At 44.1% G+C, this 13986-nt stretch overlaps 1 protein-coding gene across 3 annotated transcripts in view; it reads left to right on the forward strand.

The window, feature by feature from the left end:
- CDHR1 (cadherin related family member 1) overlaps positions 1–13986 on the forward strand; it is a 51374-nt gene that overhangs the window by 29460 nt on the left and 7928 nt on the right. For all 3 annotated transcript variants that reach the window (XM_030030237.2, XM_030030234.2, XM_030030236.2), the window contains 4 exons: positions 3087–3251; positions 5415–5482; positions 8081–8309; positions 9249–9503. In XM_030030237.2, the coding sequence (XP_029886097.1) occupies positions 3087–3251; positions 5415–5482; positions 8081–8309; positions 9249–9503 (717 nt within the window). The remainder of the gene's footprint in view (positions 1–3086; positions 3252–5414; positions 5483–8080; positions 8310–9248; positions 9504–13986) is intronic.

Below are 13986 nucleotides of genomic sequence, written 5' to 3' on the forward strand. Positions count from 1 at the left end.
CTCTGGTTTGTTATTGAACGGTAAAACGCCAGAGAGGAATTAAAGCTAATTTGACTGGGAGAGGCACTGAAAAACTACCTGAAGCAAAGGCTGCTAGAGAAAATCTATCTTCCATTTAGGGCTGGCTCTTAAATGTAGTTGGTAGTCAGGACCTCCTTAATTTTCAGTTGTCCAAGAGCTAGAGTGTGTTTCCCAAGGTGTGGCAGCTGTGGTAAGTCATAGCCCTCCAGCCTGGCCTCTTACGTCTCAAGTGCCTCTGCCAGAGGGGCCAGATATTGCTGTCCCACCTTGTCATGGGCTGACATGCTTTGGGGGCCAAACCTCCTGCCTCCACCTCCTTCAGCTTAGAGTACATCCTGCCTTGACAGGAGCCTGGACCTACCCCTCACATTCTGTAGACGCTCACATCTCCCGCAGACAGGGACCAGATGAGGCTGCAATTATGTTCAGTTGCCAAAATCAAATTCTGTTTTAAAAATTTACCTGCCACTTCTAAGATGAGATCTCAGTTTGCTCTGCTGGCACTTGTATTAATTGTTGATACGTGGTTCTGTGAACTACTAGTTTTATGCTGTTTTTTTCTCTCTGCATAAAACGAACAATATAGCTCTGCATAAGACATTGCAGGCAAGTAAGCTGACAAAAATCCCTCCCTGAAGGAAGATGTTGTCAGCATGTTGACATAGCTGGACTATGGCTGCTAAAAGGAGCGGGAATAAAAAATGAATGTAGAAAACAAAGTAAAAATACTAAGCTCTCATAAGGTATTCTAAGATGGGCTGATTCCAGCAGCAAAGATTATTTCACTGCAGATGTTATAATTTAGTTATAGCTCCATGTGCATGATAAGCAGTAAGATTTTATCTCTGTGCTGCTTTAGGAGCTGAGATTTCTCACGAGCAGGTTTTTACTGATGTCTGTATGACTGTCCCTTCAAAAATTTCTTTTGCTGTAACATCATCTGAGACTCCCAAACACAAAAGCTAGCACAGAGGCGCACTGACCAATCTCCCCTTTTGGAGCAGATGTGTCCTATAGCAATTACAAGCAATCCTTCAAGACCAATTTCTTCGAGAACCCTTTTACTGTTTATTTCCAACCATTATAAATGTTCACACAATAGGAACAGCTCCAGGAGATGATACTGAGAGAGCCTTTCCCCTGTCTACTTAAACTGCTCCCTGCCCTCCCCAAACCCTGTCACCTCTAGGCAATACAAACTTCTCCAAACCTAGCAGAGCAGGGACGTACCCGATCACAGCATGTGCCACCACTGGTGTGCATCACCTGCCCCACGGGGAGCTGTGACGTGTGGGGAGAGCGGCTGAGCCCCTGTCGAGCGGCACAGGAAGGATGAGCTCCCACAGCCCCCGTCTCAGCGAGGAGCTGCACCAGCGGAGCAGGAGACCCTGCGGCAGCCCTGCTCCACCTTCCCAAGCTCAAAGCTCACTTAGGTATTCACCCTCTTTGAGGGAGCTCCTGGGACATGTGTCTACTGGGAATTAAAACCCACGCAGCTAGATTTTTCAGCTGAGCCTCTCGTATCTCAGTTAAATGTCCTGCTCACGAGTCTATTAGTGGTGCGCTGTCCGCAGTAGGTTTCTAGAGTCCTCCTGCTTTGCGTTAACTAGGTCTCTGCCCAAGCGTGAAAACCAAACTGTTGACCATTGGTCATTGGGTTAGTCATTTGGGTTCAGCCCCTACAGAGCCCAAGACTGATGTCCTAGTGCTGATTCTGTGTGACGCAGCCACCCGTCAGGGACCACACGCCTGGGCTGGAGGCTGTGACGGGCTCGGTGTCTCTCAGTACCTGTTGCTGAAACTGCTCTTTCTTGCTCAGTTGCACACCACCTGAACAATAGGCTTGCTGCGCTACCAGCTCAGGCTTCCTACTGACATTCCCCTAATCTACTGAGGAGCAAACAGAGACACAGGAGAAACACTGCTGCTATTTCGTGTTAGGCTAGGAATAAGAGAGAAAACATTTGGCGCTAAGTAGCTGAAGTCCTGTGGAAAAGTGCTTGTCTGAGGCTTTAGAGGTGACTCACCAAATACTTGCTCAGGTCTGTTCCCAGGCGGGGATCCGAGAGCTCCCTGCTGCCTACTGAGAACTGCCACACGCCAGACTCCTGGGTTATCCTCTTCCTTCTCTGTGGTGGCTGCCCTTCCCTGCATCAATTAGCTGCGCATTAAGGGGCAATGTAAGAAACCAACTTGCTAACCCAGCAGTGCCATCCCTCAGCTGAGGCATGAGATAGGCATGGGCTAGCGTTAAGCTCTGCTGACAGCCAGCCAGAACATCCATCCTCCTGGCTTCTCCGCATCCCTGGTCTTGCTGTGTGTGGTCGCCTGCCCTTTCAGATGAGCAGAGTTATGAGAATGTGTTATGCCAGAGCTCTCTGTTCCTCCTCAGAGACAGTGAGACAATTCAAAAGTCCCAGTGGGTATCATCTGATAAAGTCCTAAGGAGCATGAGGCGGCGAGGGTAGAGTCCCAAGAAGCCTGGTGGTAGGACTTCTCACAAACTTTGTGCAATGGGATTCTGCTGTACATGCCTGATCCCTGACCGTCCTGCATTTGGGGTAGGGGTACTGCTGCTTCCAAACATCCCAGGGGACTGGTTCTCTCATCTCTTTATCCTGTTTGATGCAGTTTATTGCCCTGACTTCTTTCCTGATGAAGAATTAATGCTTCCTCTGCAAAGGATCATGATTCAATTTACGTGATTATTCAAAATTATTCAGTGCTTATGTTTCCCTAAGTTCTAGGAGCTGCCCAGGGATGGGTGTTTGCTTGCTTCTATTATGGCTTTTCAAGCTGTGTTGGTTAGTTATGACCAATCGCATCTGTCATGTGAAGTCTAATATGTATACACAGGTTTGAAGTCCTCTTTCCACAACTTGATTGCCCATTGCAAGCATGCAGAAACAAGCCTAGGCTGCATACTGACCTAGCTCATCATCTCCCTGTTTTTGCGCTGTCTGGTCCAACCAGGCTAAAATGCACCAACATGCCATGGGTAGTGGAAGGAAGCTCCTTTAAGAAGTATTAATAGCTGCTTTGTAGTAATTTCCTGCTTTTCTCAGCTTCTTGCAATAGAGGTGAACACACCGGAGAAATTCAGCTCGACAGCTGACGTAGTTATACGCTTGCTGGATACCAATGACAATGTCCCGAAGTTCTCCTCGGACTACTACATTGCCAGGATCCCCGAGAACTCCCCAGGGGGCTCAAACGTAGTTGCGGTTACAGTAAGTTTCATTCATCTCTTAAGAAATGCTCTCTTTTCTAGGTGTCTGTGGAGATAGTTCAAGTACCTTAAAAATGGTGGACAAGAGGCATGCAGCAAATCTTATTCACCATTCAGCTTCTGGGCTGAACTCCATTTCCTTTCCAGAATCAACAAAAAAACGTCACTTCTGAAAAAATAAAGTTTTAGGCAAACATTTTTCAGAACAACAAAATTCCTTTGGTTTTTAATTAAAGGCCATCTTCTTTTAAGACAAATCACAGGGTCTGGAAGTACTAAGAAAGCCCCAGTCTAATCAGTGTCCAGCAGGAAGATTCAGTTATGACTAAGTGGAATTGGATTTACTGGATTTGCTTGCTTAAGAACAATTAAAAAGAAAACAAGATGGCTGCTTAGTAGGTATTAGTCTCCTCCTCCTGGGAGGAATCTGGCCACTAAATGCATAATTAGGCAGTTAATGAAGGCAAGAATATCAAATTAAAATGCTTAGAGCTGAGAAAGAAAGATCCGTATGCAAGTATCCTCTCACAGTGGGAAAAATATGCCCATAGATTTTCCAGAATCTCACATTTTCTTAGAAAGAAAGTCAGGGTATTACATGGGCCCTATGTGCTGGAGAAGCATTTCCAGCCATTGGTGTGAGCTGTATCTCTTTAATGCAGCTGCTAGGACTGGAAACAGATCTCATGCCACAAAGCCAAGAAAGCTCCTGGCCATGGGGGGCTCAGTGGGTGATGCAAGTCACCTTGCAGAGGCCTCACGGGTAAGGATGATAGAGGCAGATTGCCAGAGATCTCCAGCACAGGCTGGCTGCAAGTAAAAATATATTAAATAATCAGCATAATAAAGTGCTGAAGGCAAATTTAAGGGATGGAAGAATGAAAGAAGTGGAACATAAACAATACAGAAAAGGTTATTAGTGCAAACTAATAGGAAAGCTGTAGAAAACAGAGATTCCCAAACATCACTATCTTTGCAGCAAGAGGAATAAAAAATTCTAGGAGGTGGACAGCAAAAAAAGAAATTTTTAAAAAGTTTGCAAAAGCAACAAAACTAGCCATTCTGAGCCAAGGTGCACAGGACAGCGTAGCTGAGGAGTCCATGTAAAATTTACTGTCATGTGCTGTCAACTCAGTACTTGACCCAGATTCACAAATATATTTGACAAACTGAGATACTCCAAGTACTCAGGATGGCAATTCTGGCAGAAGTCCCAGGCATGCAAATGTTTTAGGAAAAGTTAGGCAATCCTAAAGTAGTCTGTGGTCAAACTTATGGGGTGAGAGAATCTGACAAGCTCATGTCAAAGAACTAAAAACCACCTATCAGTAGGGCTGCAGGTGTGTTACATCAACTGTGTGGGAATCAAAGACATTGTTCCAGTTTTCAAACATTTAATCGGGAAGACGAGTGAATCAATCACTGCCACCATGAATTTTGATGGCCAGATACAACAGTATAATGTAACACTTCCTCAGAGCTATCAGAGAAGCAGGAGCTTGTGGGAATAGCTGTTACTAAATCAATAGCTTTCCTAATCCTGAGCTAAGAAAGGAAGCCAACAAGAGTCTGGAACAAAGATATCATCTGGTGTAGTATCTGCATTACTAAAAGTCATACAGGCACAAGAGTGATTAAAATATAAACAAAGCCGAAATACTGTGTATAGATCGAAACATTTGTTATGCATTACTTTAAATTGAATCAATTAAACAAGCAGAGGCTTAAAAATACTCTATATAAAGTAAATAATTTTGTCTAGGGAATATACATTAATATTTAACTGATAATTAGGAAAGCTTGAGAGTGGGCAGTTTGTTCGTGTCATTGAGATTAGCTTCATCTCTATTAAAGGAAGGATACGTTAAATATCAATAGATGGAGCCATCTAGTGGCTTTCTCCCTGCTGGAGCCTCTGGGCACCAGCCTGGCCGGGAGACAGGCGGCATCTTAGCACCTTCCCTGGGACAGCCAGTGACATTTCCTTGTGTTACATTTTGCAGTTTTGTGGGTGCACATTTGTTATGTGATTTCCTCCTAAAAATGTGATAGCAAAAAGAGGGAAAAGCATTTGGGTCTTTACATGGCCTGCTGTTAAAAGAAAAATGAACCATTTATTTTTGCAATTCAGTAAAGGATTACTCTCTTATTTTCTTTTCTTAAGGCTACAGATCCAGATTCAGGGCTTTGGGGAGAAGTCAAGTACTCTATCTATGGAACAGGAGCAGATCTGTAAGTAAAAAAAAAAAAAAAAAAGAAAACTACATAACCTCTAAGCAGAGTTTTAAAAGAATTTAAAAAGAACAGGCTCATGCTTGACCTGCTCATTTCCAAGGACATTTATGCCATGTTCTTTATGAATTCTATGAAAACAACAACAGAAAAACCAGTGTGATCATTAAACATCTGCTTCATGAACCCACGGAATTTTACCCACAAGCCCCCAAAGAGACATAAAGCAGCTGAAGTACCACCACACATGATCTGTTCGATCACCATTTGAAAAACACTTGTAAGAGAAAGAGGAGGATTTGGTCTAGTTGTTGTGAAAAGTCAGTTCTGGGGGAAAAAAAAAAATCCCTTGCTCTTTCCCCTTCCCTTTCCATATACCTGTACAAATAGTTCAGTTTCAATTCTTGTCAAAATAAATCAAAGAAGACAAGACTTTCAAGAATATAAACTTTAACTTTGGAGGCCAGCTGCATTGGGTGTTCAAAGCATTTTATATATTTAAACCTAATAGTCCTGCATCAGGGAAGAAGGGAATCTGATGCTTACTTGATTTTGTAGGCCTAGCTCCCTCTCTGTGCCTTTGGGGACAATGCTGGGGTAAGAACATCCTAAAACACTGGGTTCTCCCACACTGCTTCCGTCCCAGCAGTTGCCCTGGCCCGTTGGATGGGGCTCCCAGCCATGGCTAGCATCACTGGCCATCACAGATATTGCTGCTGGAACCTGCAGCTCCTCGACATGGTGCGGCCGCAGGGCAGAATACTGGAAATAAATGAGCTTTTCAGGCACTCATCCCCAGAATCCGTTTTTCTCCGTACATTATCCACCTGGAGTTAAAGCTGAACTCTTCTTGTTAAGGTGAAAGCCGTTTAGAGGCACAATCAAAGTCCAAAATCCAAGATGTTAAGGGTGAACCTCTTCTGTAGCCAGAAGGATACACATATGGAAGCATTTCCACGATGGATTATTTTGAGCTCTTCACTAAGTCCTTAAGCTAGCTGCTAACTGCATAGAGGCAAGCAGGCAAAGGTCATGTCATGCAGGCAGACCTCTTATGTTTAAAATATAGCAGCTGGTGCAAAGAAGCTTGTGAAGGTTGTTGACAAAGGATTTAGAAAAAAAATGTGAGTGCAACTTTATTCTGATTCGAGTTATGGGGATGCCCAGACTCACAGTTTTTATGCTGTTGAATGAGGAAATTAAGATGTGAAGACTTTTTTTTTTCTTCTTAAGTATGATTTTTTTTTTTCTTTTCCTTGTGCCAGAATGGCATGGCTCTGCAAGGCTGGATTGACTTCCTAGCCACGGGACCTCCAGATTTGCGGAACACAAAGTTTGATGCAGATTTGAGAGTTTCAATTAGACACATGATTTTTTCATCAGTGCATATGCAGTTGTGTTGACAGAAAGATTAATTGTACTGGGGTAAGAGGAATGGTAAGAGGAATAGTGTTAACTGTTGAAGATAAAACCATTATGCTGGTAATCCTACATCCAAACTGCCATTGGGAGTGGGGTACACTGCTGTGATGTCTTCACATCTCAGTGCTTCTATTCTTCCACTAAAATGGGGGTGATGAGAGTCCTCTCAGCATGGTTAGGCTGGGTTGAGTGCTAAGGAGGCACTCAGCACAGGCACTGTCTCCTACCAAGAGTTTGCACTGCTCTTTCCACCTCCAGGTCTTGGCTTTCATCAAAACTCTTTGTATTTAACAGGGTAATGAAAACAGTTGAGGATTCTGGATTATTAAGTGCCCCTTTTATAATCACTCTCAATTGTGCTCACAGTTGGAATACAGAAAATATTTTGGTATCCTGTACATTAACTAAAGGGTATATAAAACCTTTCATCTGTTAAAAACCCTACTGCTTGGAGCCTGCACTGGCAGTCCATTTTAAAGAGACACTGAGTCGGTATCATCTTCTCTATAAATCCAAGCTTTTGGGTGACACTTTTGACAGTGTCTCAGTAATTACAAATGTGTCGAATTGAACTTGCTACAGATAAATCTGAACACCCACTCCATCCCCATGCCAGTCTATGGAAAAGTGATTATTTTGGGAGGAGATAATTTGCCCTGCACTTTGGGGGATTTGAGAGCAGCCATTTTTCCTACCCATTCTGAGAAGTGAAGAGCTTAAATATGTTACACAGCATGCTTCCCTTAGCTATTGAGGTGATATTAATCAATCTTAATTTATGCAGGACATGATCTGATACATGGTACTTATAAACTGAAAAAAAAAAAAAGGCAGTTCCTTAATGTTTTAATGCAAAGAAATCACTCTGGGAGAAGGCCATCACACTGAGCATTTACTGAGGACAAAGACTTTAACAGAAAATGCAGCTAAAATGGCTAATGCACAATAGATAGAAAAACACCAGACACTGATAGTTCTCTGGTTTTCAAGCCTAAAGGAACAAGCCAAAAATAGGTGGAGTGAATGATTTGGAAACATCGGCCAGACAGGATTTAGGTGAAAAGTACTAGTCTTTGGACACAGCATTTCAATGTTTAGAGCCCACCTTTGCCCCAGGCTGTAAACACACATTAAGTGACCAAAAACCACAAAAGTCAATTCGTGCTTCTTTTCCAGGTTTCTAATCCACCCATCAACGGGTATAATTTACACCCAGCCCTGGGCTGTATTAGATGCTGAAGTGAACTCGAAGTATAATTTCTACGTGAAGGCAGAGGACACCGATGGGAAATACAGCTTGGCTGAAGCATTTATCACTGTGCTAGATGTCAATGACCACTCTCCAGAGTTCAATGAAAACATCCAGGAAAAGACGATGATCATCGGGTCACCGGTGAAGATAGAGGTGAGAGACGACACAGTGTGTCACAAAGCAGAGTGCTTTGGAAAAGCCCCAGCTCTGCTGTTTATTGCTCAGGGATCATGATGAATGTCTAAAAGTTGGCTTTTCCTGGGGCTTTATTTTGCACATCCATTTGTATGTAACAAATGGATTAAAGTGTGGAATGATAGTATTTACAGACTGCTGAGAAGGAGAAATAAAATCTATAGGCAAAAGATAAAGTTCTGTTACAGTATTGGAACCATCAGCTGGTGGAGGATCCTGGATTATACAGTGATCATAAGCCCAAATAAGATGAGTGAATGAAAGTACGGGGTTTTGAATACTTAACCTTCCTGCCGCACCTTTGTGCTCAACCACACAACTTCTTTACCTTGTCTTTGCAGAATTGTATTCATTGATCCAGTGTGGAACAGGAGGTTAAAAAAAAAAAAAAGCAATAACAATTCACAGGCAAAGGAGCAGAACATCCTACGTTACACATATTTGAATGCATATAGTGAAGCCTGATTACACAACACCTATTGTTAGCAGAATAAATTCCACAGCACAAAAATTAAGGCAGCTAGATTTTATAGTGTGGACTTAATCCCACTGTTCTCTATCACTTCACATTTGTCCCCCATGCTGTGTGAGAAGCTCCCCAGCAGTGGACCATTTGCATCTACAGATAGGTTATGGTTCAGTTTTTCCTCTGATTTTATTTAATCTCAAATAGAAATCACTTACACAAAAAACCTCTAGTCCTGCTGTTTTTCACTAGAAAATGTAGCATAGCTGTTACCAGAAAAGAGGAAATTGTTTCCAAGATGAAACAAAAACAGCCCAGTCATCTCACAGCATGGATATTATCAGAAATGAACACTCAGAAACTTTTAGAGTTTTGACTTCAGGCAAAGATACAAACAACAACATCTTTGTTCTTTACACTTCCCCTACCAGGCTATAGATCAAGATGCAGAAGAACCCAACAACATTGTGGATTATTCCATCATGCAAGCAGATCCAGCCAATGTGTTTGATATAGACCAAAGCACGGGGGAAATCAAGCTGAAATCCTATATCCGTTCCCTGGACATCATCCACAACATCACAAAGAACAAAGACTGCATATGGTCAGTGGTGGTGCAGGCCAAAGACCGAGGCTCCCCGTCCTTCAGTACCACGGCAGTTCTGAAGATTGATATCACAGAGGAGGTAAGCAAATGTTTTAGAAAAATTCTTATGTGAGATGATCCTTGAGAGGCACCAGAGTAGTCACTGCTTGCTCCATTTCTGAGACTACTTTAAAAATGCTTCAGGAGTCGAAATCAACAGCCAAAACATTGCCAGTCATTGCTTCTCCTTTCTTGCTAGCTCCGTTTTGTAGAGTGTTTCTAGAGCCTTGTGGTGAAGCTGGATTCTACAGCCACAAATGTCAAAGACATTTTGGATCAGAGAAACTGAAAGGTACAAAGGTGGAAGCATAATGTGGTTGGGAGATGAATTTCTTGCATCTGGTTGTTAGAGATAGATGCAAATTAAGGACTGCAGACTCCCGAGAGTAAAGGTAAATCCTGACTGCTAAATTTCTGCTTTTTTGTTTTCATTCAGGAGACGAAAATGATCTTTTTCCCCTACAAAAAGTGAGTGGAAAGTAGCTGGGGCCAGAGTGAAATATATCAGGCCAGTTTTGCAAGTCAACATAAGTGACACAGGAAAAATGAGAAAACCTTATAGAAGTGCTTTGAACTATGTAGAATTTTGGATGTGAGTTTCATAATTGCAGTATTATCAGCAGACAGAACAAGAAGACTCTAAAAAATAGCACATGTAGGTTGAGAGTTTCCTGTTAGTCCAACTTTTACATCAACCAAAGAACAAGCAGCGATTTATGGTGAGCAGCACATGCTCGCATGATTCTTGTTTATTGTAACTGCCTTGACATGCCTTTAAGTAGGTACCAGCAGGGAGGAAATGGCCTTTCAAGTAGATGAGAAACACATCATTAGCCTTACGGTCTCTGGACCACACACATACCGGGCAAAGATGCAAATCTCTTCCTACAGACAGCAGTTGGCCTTCTCTTCGCTTGGTCAAAATGCACCCACTGCTCCTTTATCTGCTACAATCTTTCTCTGTTTTCTCCATCTCCTCTTATTCCACTGATACCCCTTATCAGGTGCATTTCTATGATACCTTTTGTACAGGGCTCAGAGCCTCCTGGAGGTCGACAGGTGTCTGCAGCGAACACTTGCACTCGTCAGCAAGGTAAACTCAGCCACCAGCAGCGCAGGAGTAACTCCCGGTCTCTGTTGTCAGCGGCTGCCCCACCAGGACTGCCCTAGCAGAGAGGGTGCCTGGCCTGGGGCTGCGGGCTGGGGCTCTCCAGCCCTGCTGCAGGCTCCATGGAAGCGCCGTGCAGCAGCGCTGGGGCTCGGCGTGGCCAGAGCACACCGCTTCGAGGCTCTGCCGTGTGGAGCTGGGGGACTGGGCATGCTGGGTCTTTGTAATTAGTGTAGAGATTTAGCCATTCTTACTGATATAAAGGAAATAAACTGCCTAACGCTTTGATTTCCCATGGAAACCGTAAGATTGGGTGGGTTTTATACAGCAAATAGGAATTGCTACGCGCAGCCAACAGTGGGAGCGCCCGCCCTCCCTGCCTTGCTTCCAGGCTTCTCACAGGGCGCACGTTTAGGAGTGCGTGGCCCTGGCTGCCCTCAGGCACTGTCCCCGCTGTTGGCCTCCAGCATCTGGCCTCCAGCTTTCCCTCCCCTCCCGGATGAGCCGTAACCTCTCTGTCAGCGTGGGGCTAAGGCTGGGGCATGTCGAGGGGAGGGAGGGTGCCCCACACCTCCTCTGCCAGGGCAGGAGATGTGTCCCTGAACCAGCTGGTGAAGGACATCTGGAAGGAAAACAAGAGCAGCTGATGCTTTGGGATAAGGAGTTTCCTGGATTTCCTTCTAGTGCTTGAAGCAACATCAGCACCTGATGAAGAAGGTGTCTCATACAAAGTCCCCTCTCTGCTTCCTTTTCTCCCCCTCCAGGGGTACAGATTTGGCACAAAGTGAGGGAGCACCCCTCCTGATAAAGTCTAAAAGGGAAGCAGAGAGGGCTGTCAAGACATGGATTCCTCTCAGACACAGTTTTTCCCTTCTTCCCATACTCTTTGTGATGCCAAGTCCCGACACAGAGCCTGAGATAGCAATAGCATCTTCTTTCTTCACTTGAGTAGGTCTCTTCAGCAGGATCTACACTACTAATCTGATGTTGTATCCTCCATAAGCTTTTGTACATTTCTCCGTTATTTCTTCCGTTGCTTGCAATGATTTGGGTTGGTTTTTTTTTTTTTTATCCAAGAGCACCATCTCTCCTAGCAAAAACCACTCTCAAATTTCAGCTTGCATATGAGCGAGATGCAGTGCCACTGTACAAAACCTGTGGTCACTTCCTATGTCCCAGAGACAGCACAGTCACTGCTAACACTTTGTGAAGAAAATAGTCTCTTGGTATAGGGACATTGCGTACACACACACTCACGCTCTCGCTGTTACAAATGTACATTTCAACCCTCTGTGCTCCAGCTGTACAAAGTCTCTTTTAGTTAGCTGTTTGGTGGGCATTTATGTATTACTGATTTTGGATAAGGAGGATATTTTGAATACATCCTCTAGAGGTTTCCTGCAGTGTTAATCACACTAAGTAATTAAACAGGCATATTTTCTGATTAACATTTACCATTGCAATTAGCGCAAGGCTGTGCCCTTCGAGATAGATGCCTTGTGGCTAAGTTCAGCAGTATTGCACATCAAAAGGACCTTTTGCTCTTGGAAAAATACAGTGATAAAAAAATTCCAGAGGCCTTTTAATTTAACTGAGTCTGGTTTTATGGAAGTTGGTATTGAGTGGCATCTGTTAATTTCCTATCCTTTCTCAACAGAATAAGAAACATATGCTGAAAAAGCCACTCCTTTTTCACCCTTATGTCTCACTCAAAAATCTATTCCTGCTGCCCAAGATTTTCACGGAAGGCATCTTCCCACTCCTGATCCTGAATGTTGGCCTGATGGAGCGACCCCTCTGCCTCTTCATGACTCCACTGAAGTTCCACAAATATATGGGGGCGTTTTTTTACCCCTCGTCATGGACTGAGGCTTAAGTCCACATTTAGACAGCATAATCTGTGGTTCTTAATAGCTTTGGCCGCTCATTTAGACTTCTAAATATAGCTGGTGAGTCTCAGTTTTAGATTCTCCTAATTGAAAGGTTCAACAAATACCTTCCATGAATTAATGTGGATATCTCCTCCTCTCTCACACTAACTCTGCAACCAGGGGAACTGTGGTTGCTGATGGCACCAAACATCCTTTGCCACTTTTGCAGAGCAGTTAGCCTCTTCTTTCCACAGTTACACAGACCTCGAAAAAAATTGTTCAGAGAAGGTTGGTTTGATTTGAGGAGTCTTGCCCCATGCTCGTGTTTGCATTGCAAAGTGGTGTAAATGCAGGCTTCGTATTTGGTGATAGCACTGCTCTTTGGGATAAGCACTGGAGGGGGCAGCTTGTGTTCTACCTCGGATCAGGAGTTACTTCTGAAGCAAATCTCCTGATCATCCCCACATACTGTGGGATGGCTCATGTCTCAGATAGCTCCAAGCACACAGAGCGGACTTCTTTCAGATGAAAATGTGTTTGGGGAGCACACCTAGTGTGCTTTGGCACTAGCAGGCAGTCCGTCCCTGCAACCAGGCTAGAGCAATCTGAAGCAAAATCCCAGAAATGCTGAATATGTGGAAGCGGGCTCCTCAGAACCAGCTGGTTTGTTGTACAGATCCACTTGCCCAAGTCGACACAGCCTGAGTTGTCTATAATCTGCGATAGCTTGGGCTCTTAACAGCTTCACCTACTTACTTAGACTTCTAAATATAGCTGGTGAGCCTTAGCTGGTCTCGTGGTTGAACAGCTCAATCACACACTCCTGTTGGGTCCAACTTCTGGATATGTTGCCCATTTGCTCTGCTCACTGCAACCCATGCATTATGAAAGGCTCTTGAGAAGCTGCCAGGAGGTGTGGATGCCTGCACACTGCAAACTGTTGTGGCAGGAGAGAGAAAAACAAAGGAAATAAGTCACCATTTCAGTAGCAGAGAGAGACATGGGCATCCCTTTGGAAAACTCAGGGTTTTGAGGAGGAAGCTGCTGTGGAGGAAGGGTGGCAAGAATAAGCCCCACGTGCTGCAGAGGGGTGTTTTCCACAGCCTGCCTTTCAGGTACACAGCCTGAAAGCATCTATCTATGCTTAAACTGCACAGTGCTGGGTCTTACGAAACTGGCTTCAAAGGCATGTGTCAGTGTGAAAGCCCCTCAAAAGCTGGCGAGTCCCAGTGACTGCTGGACATTTCAGCATCCCACGGGACTTGGGCCGAGGAGCTTCTCTGCAGGGGAAAGACAGTCACAAGGGTTCTGCAAAGGACCATACGTGCCCGTTGAATAAACAGGTGACGACATCTTTTAATCCAAACAGTTGCTTTAATGTTTTTAATTGTATTCTTGTCCCAGGATTGGAGTTCTCCTTTCTCGAAGCCGATACGAACAGCTTAGCTACTTCCAAATGTCTGCCACGGTTCTGTAACCCTCTAATTGTCCCCAACCCTTCTCTGGGCCAGTGCTCATTATAACTGTGAAGTCACAGCAAAAAA

The sequence above is a fragment of the Aquila chrysaetos genome, chromosome 11 (assembly GCF_900496995.4).
Source record: "Aquila chrysaetos chrysaetos chromosome 11, bAquChr1.4, whole genome shotgun sequence".
In the NCBI taxonomy this organism is placed as follows: domain Eukaryota; kingdom Metazoa; phylum Chordata; class Aves; order Accipitriformes; family Accipitridae; genus Aquila; species Aquila chrysaetos.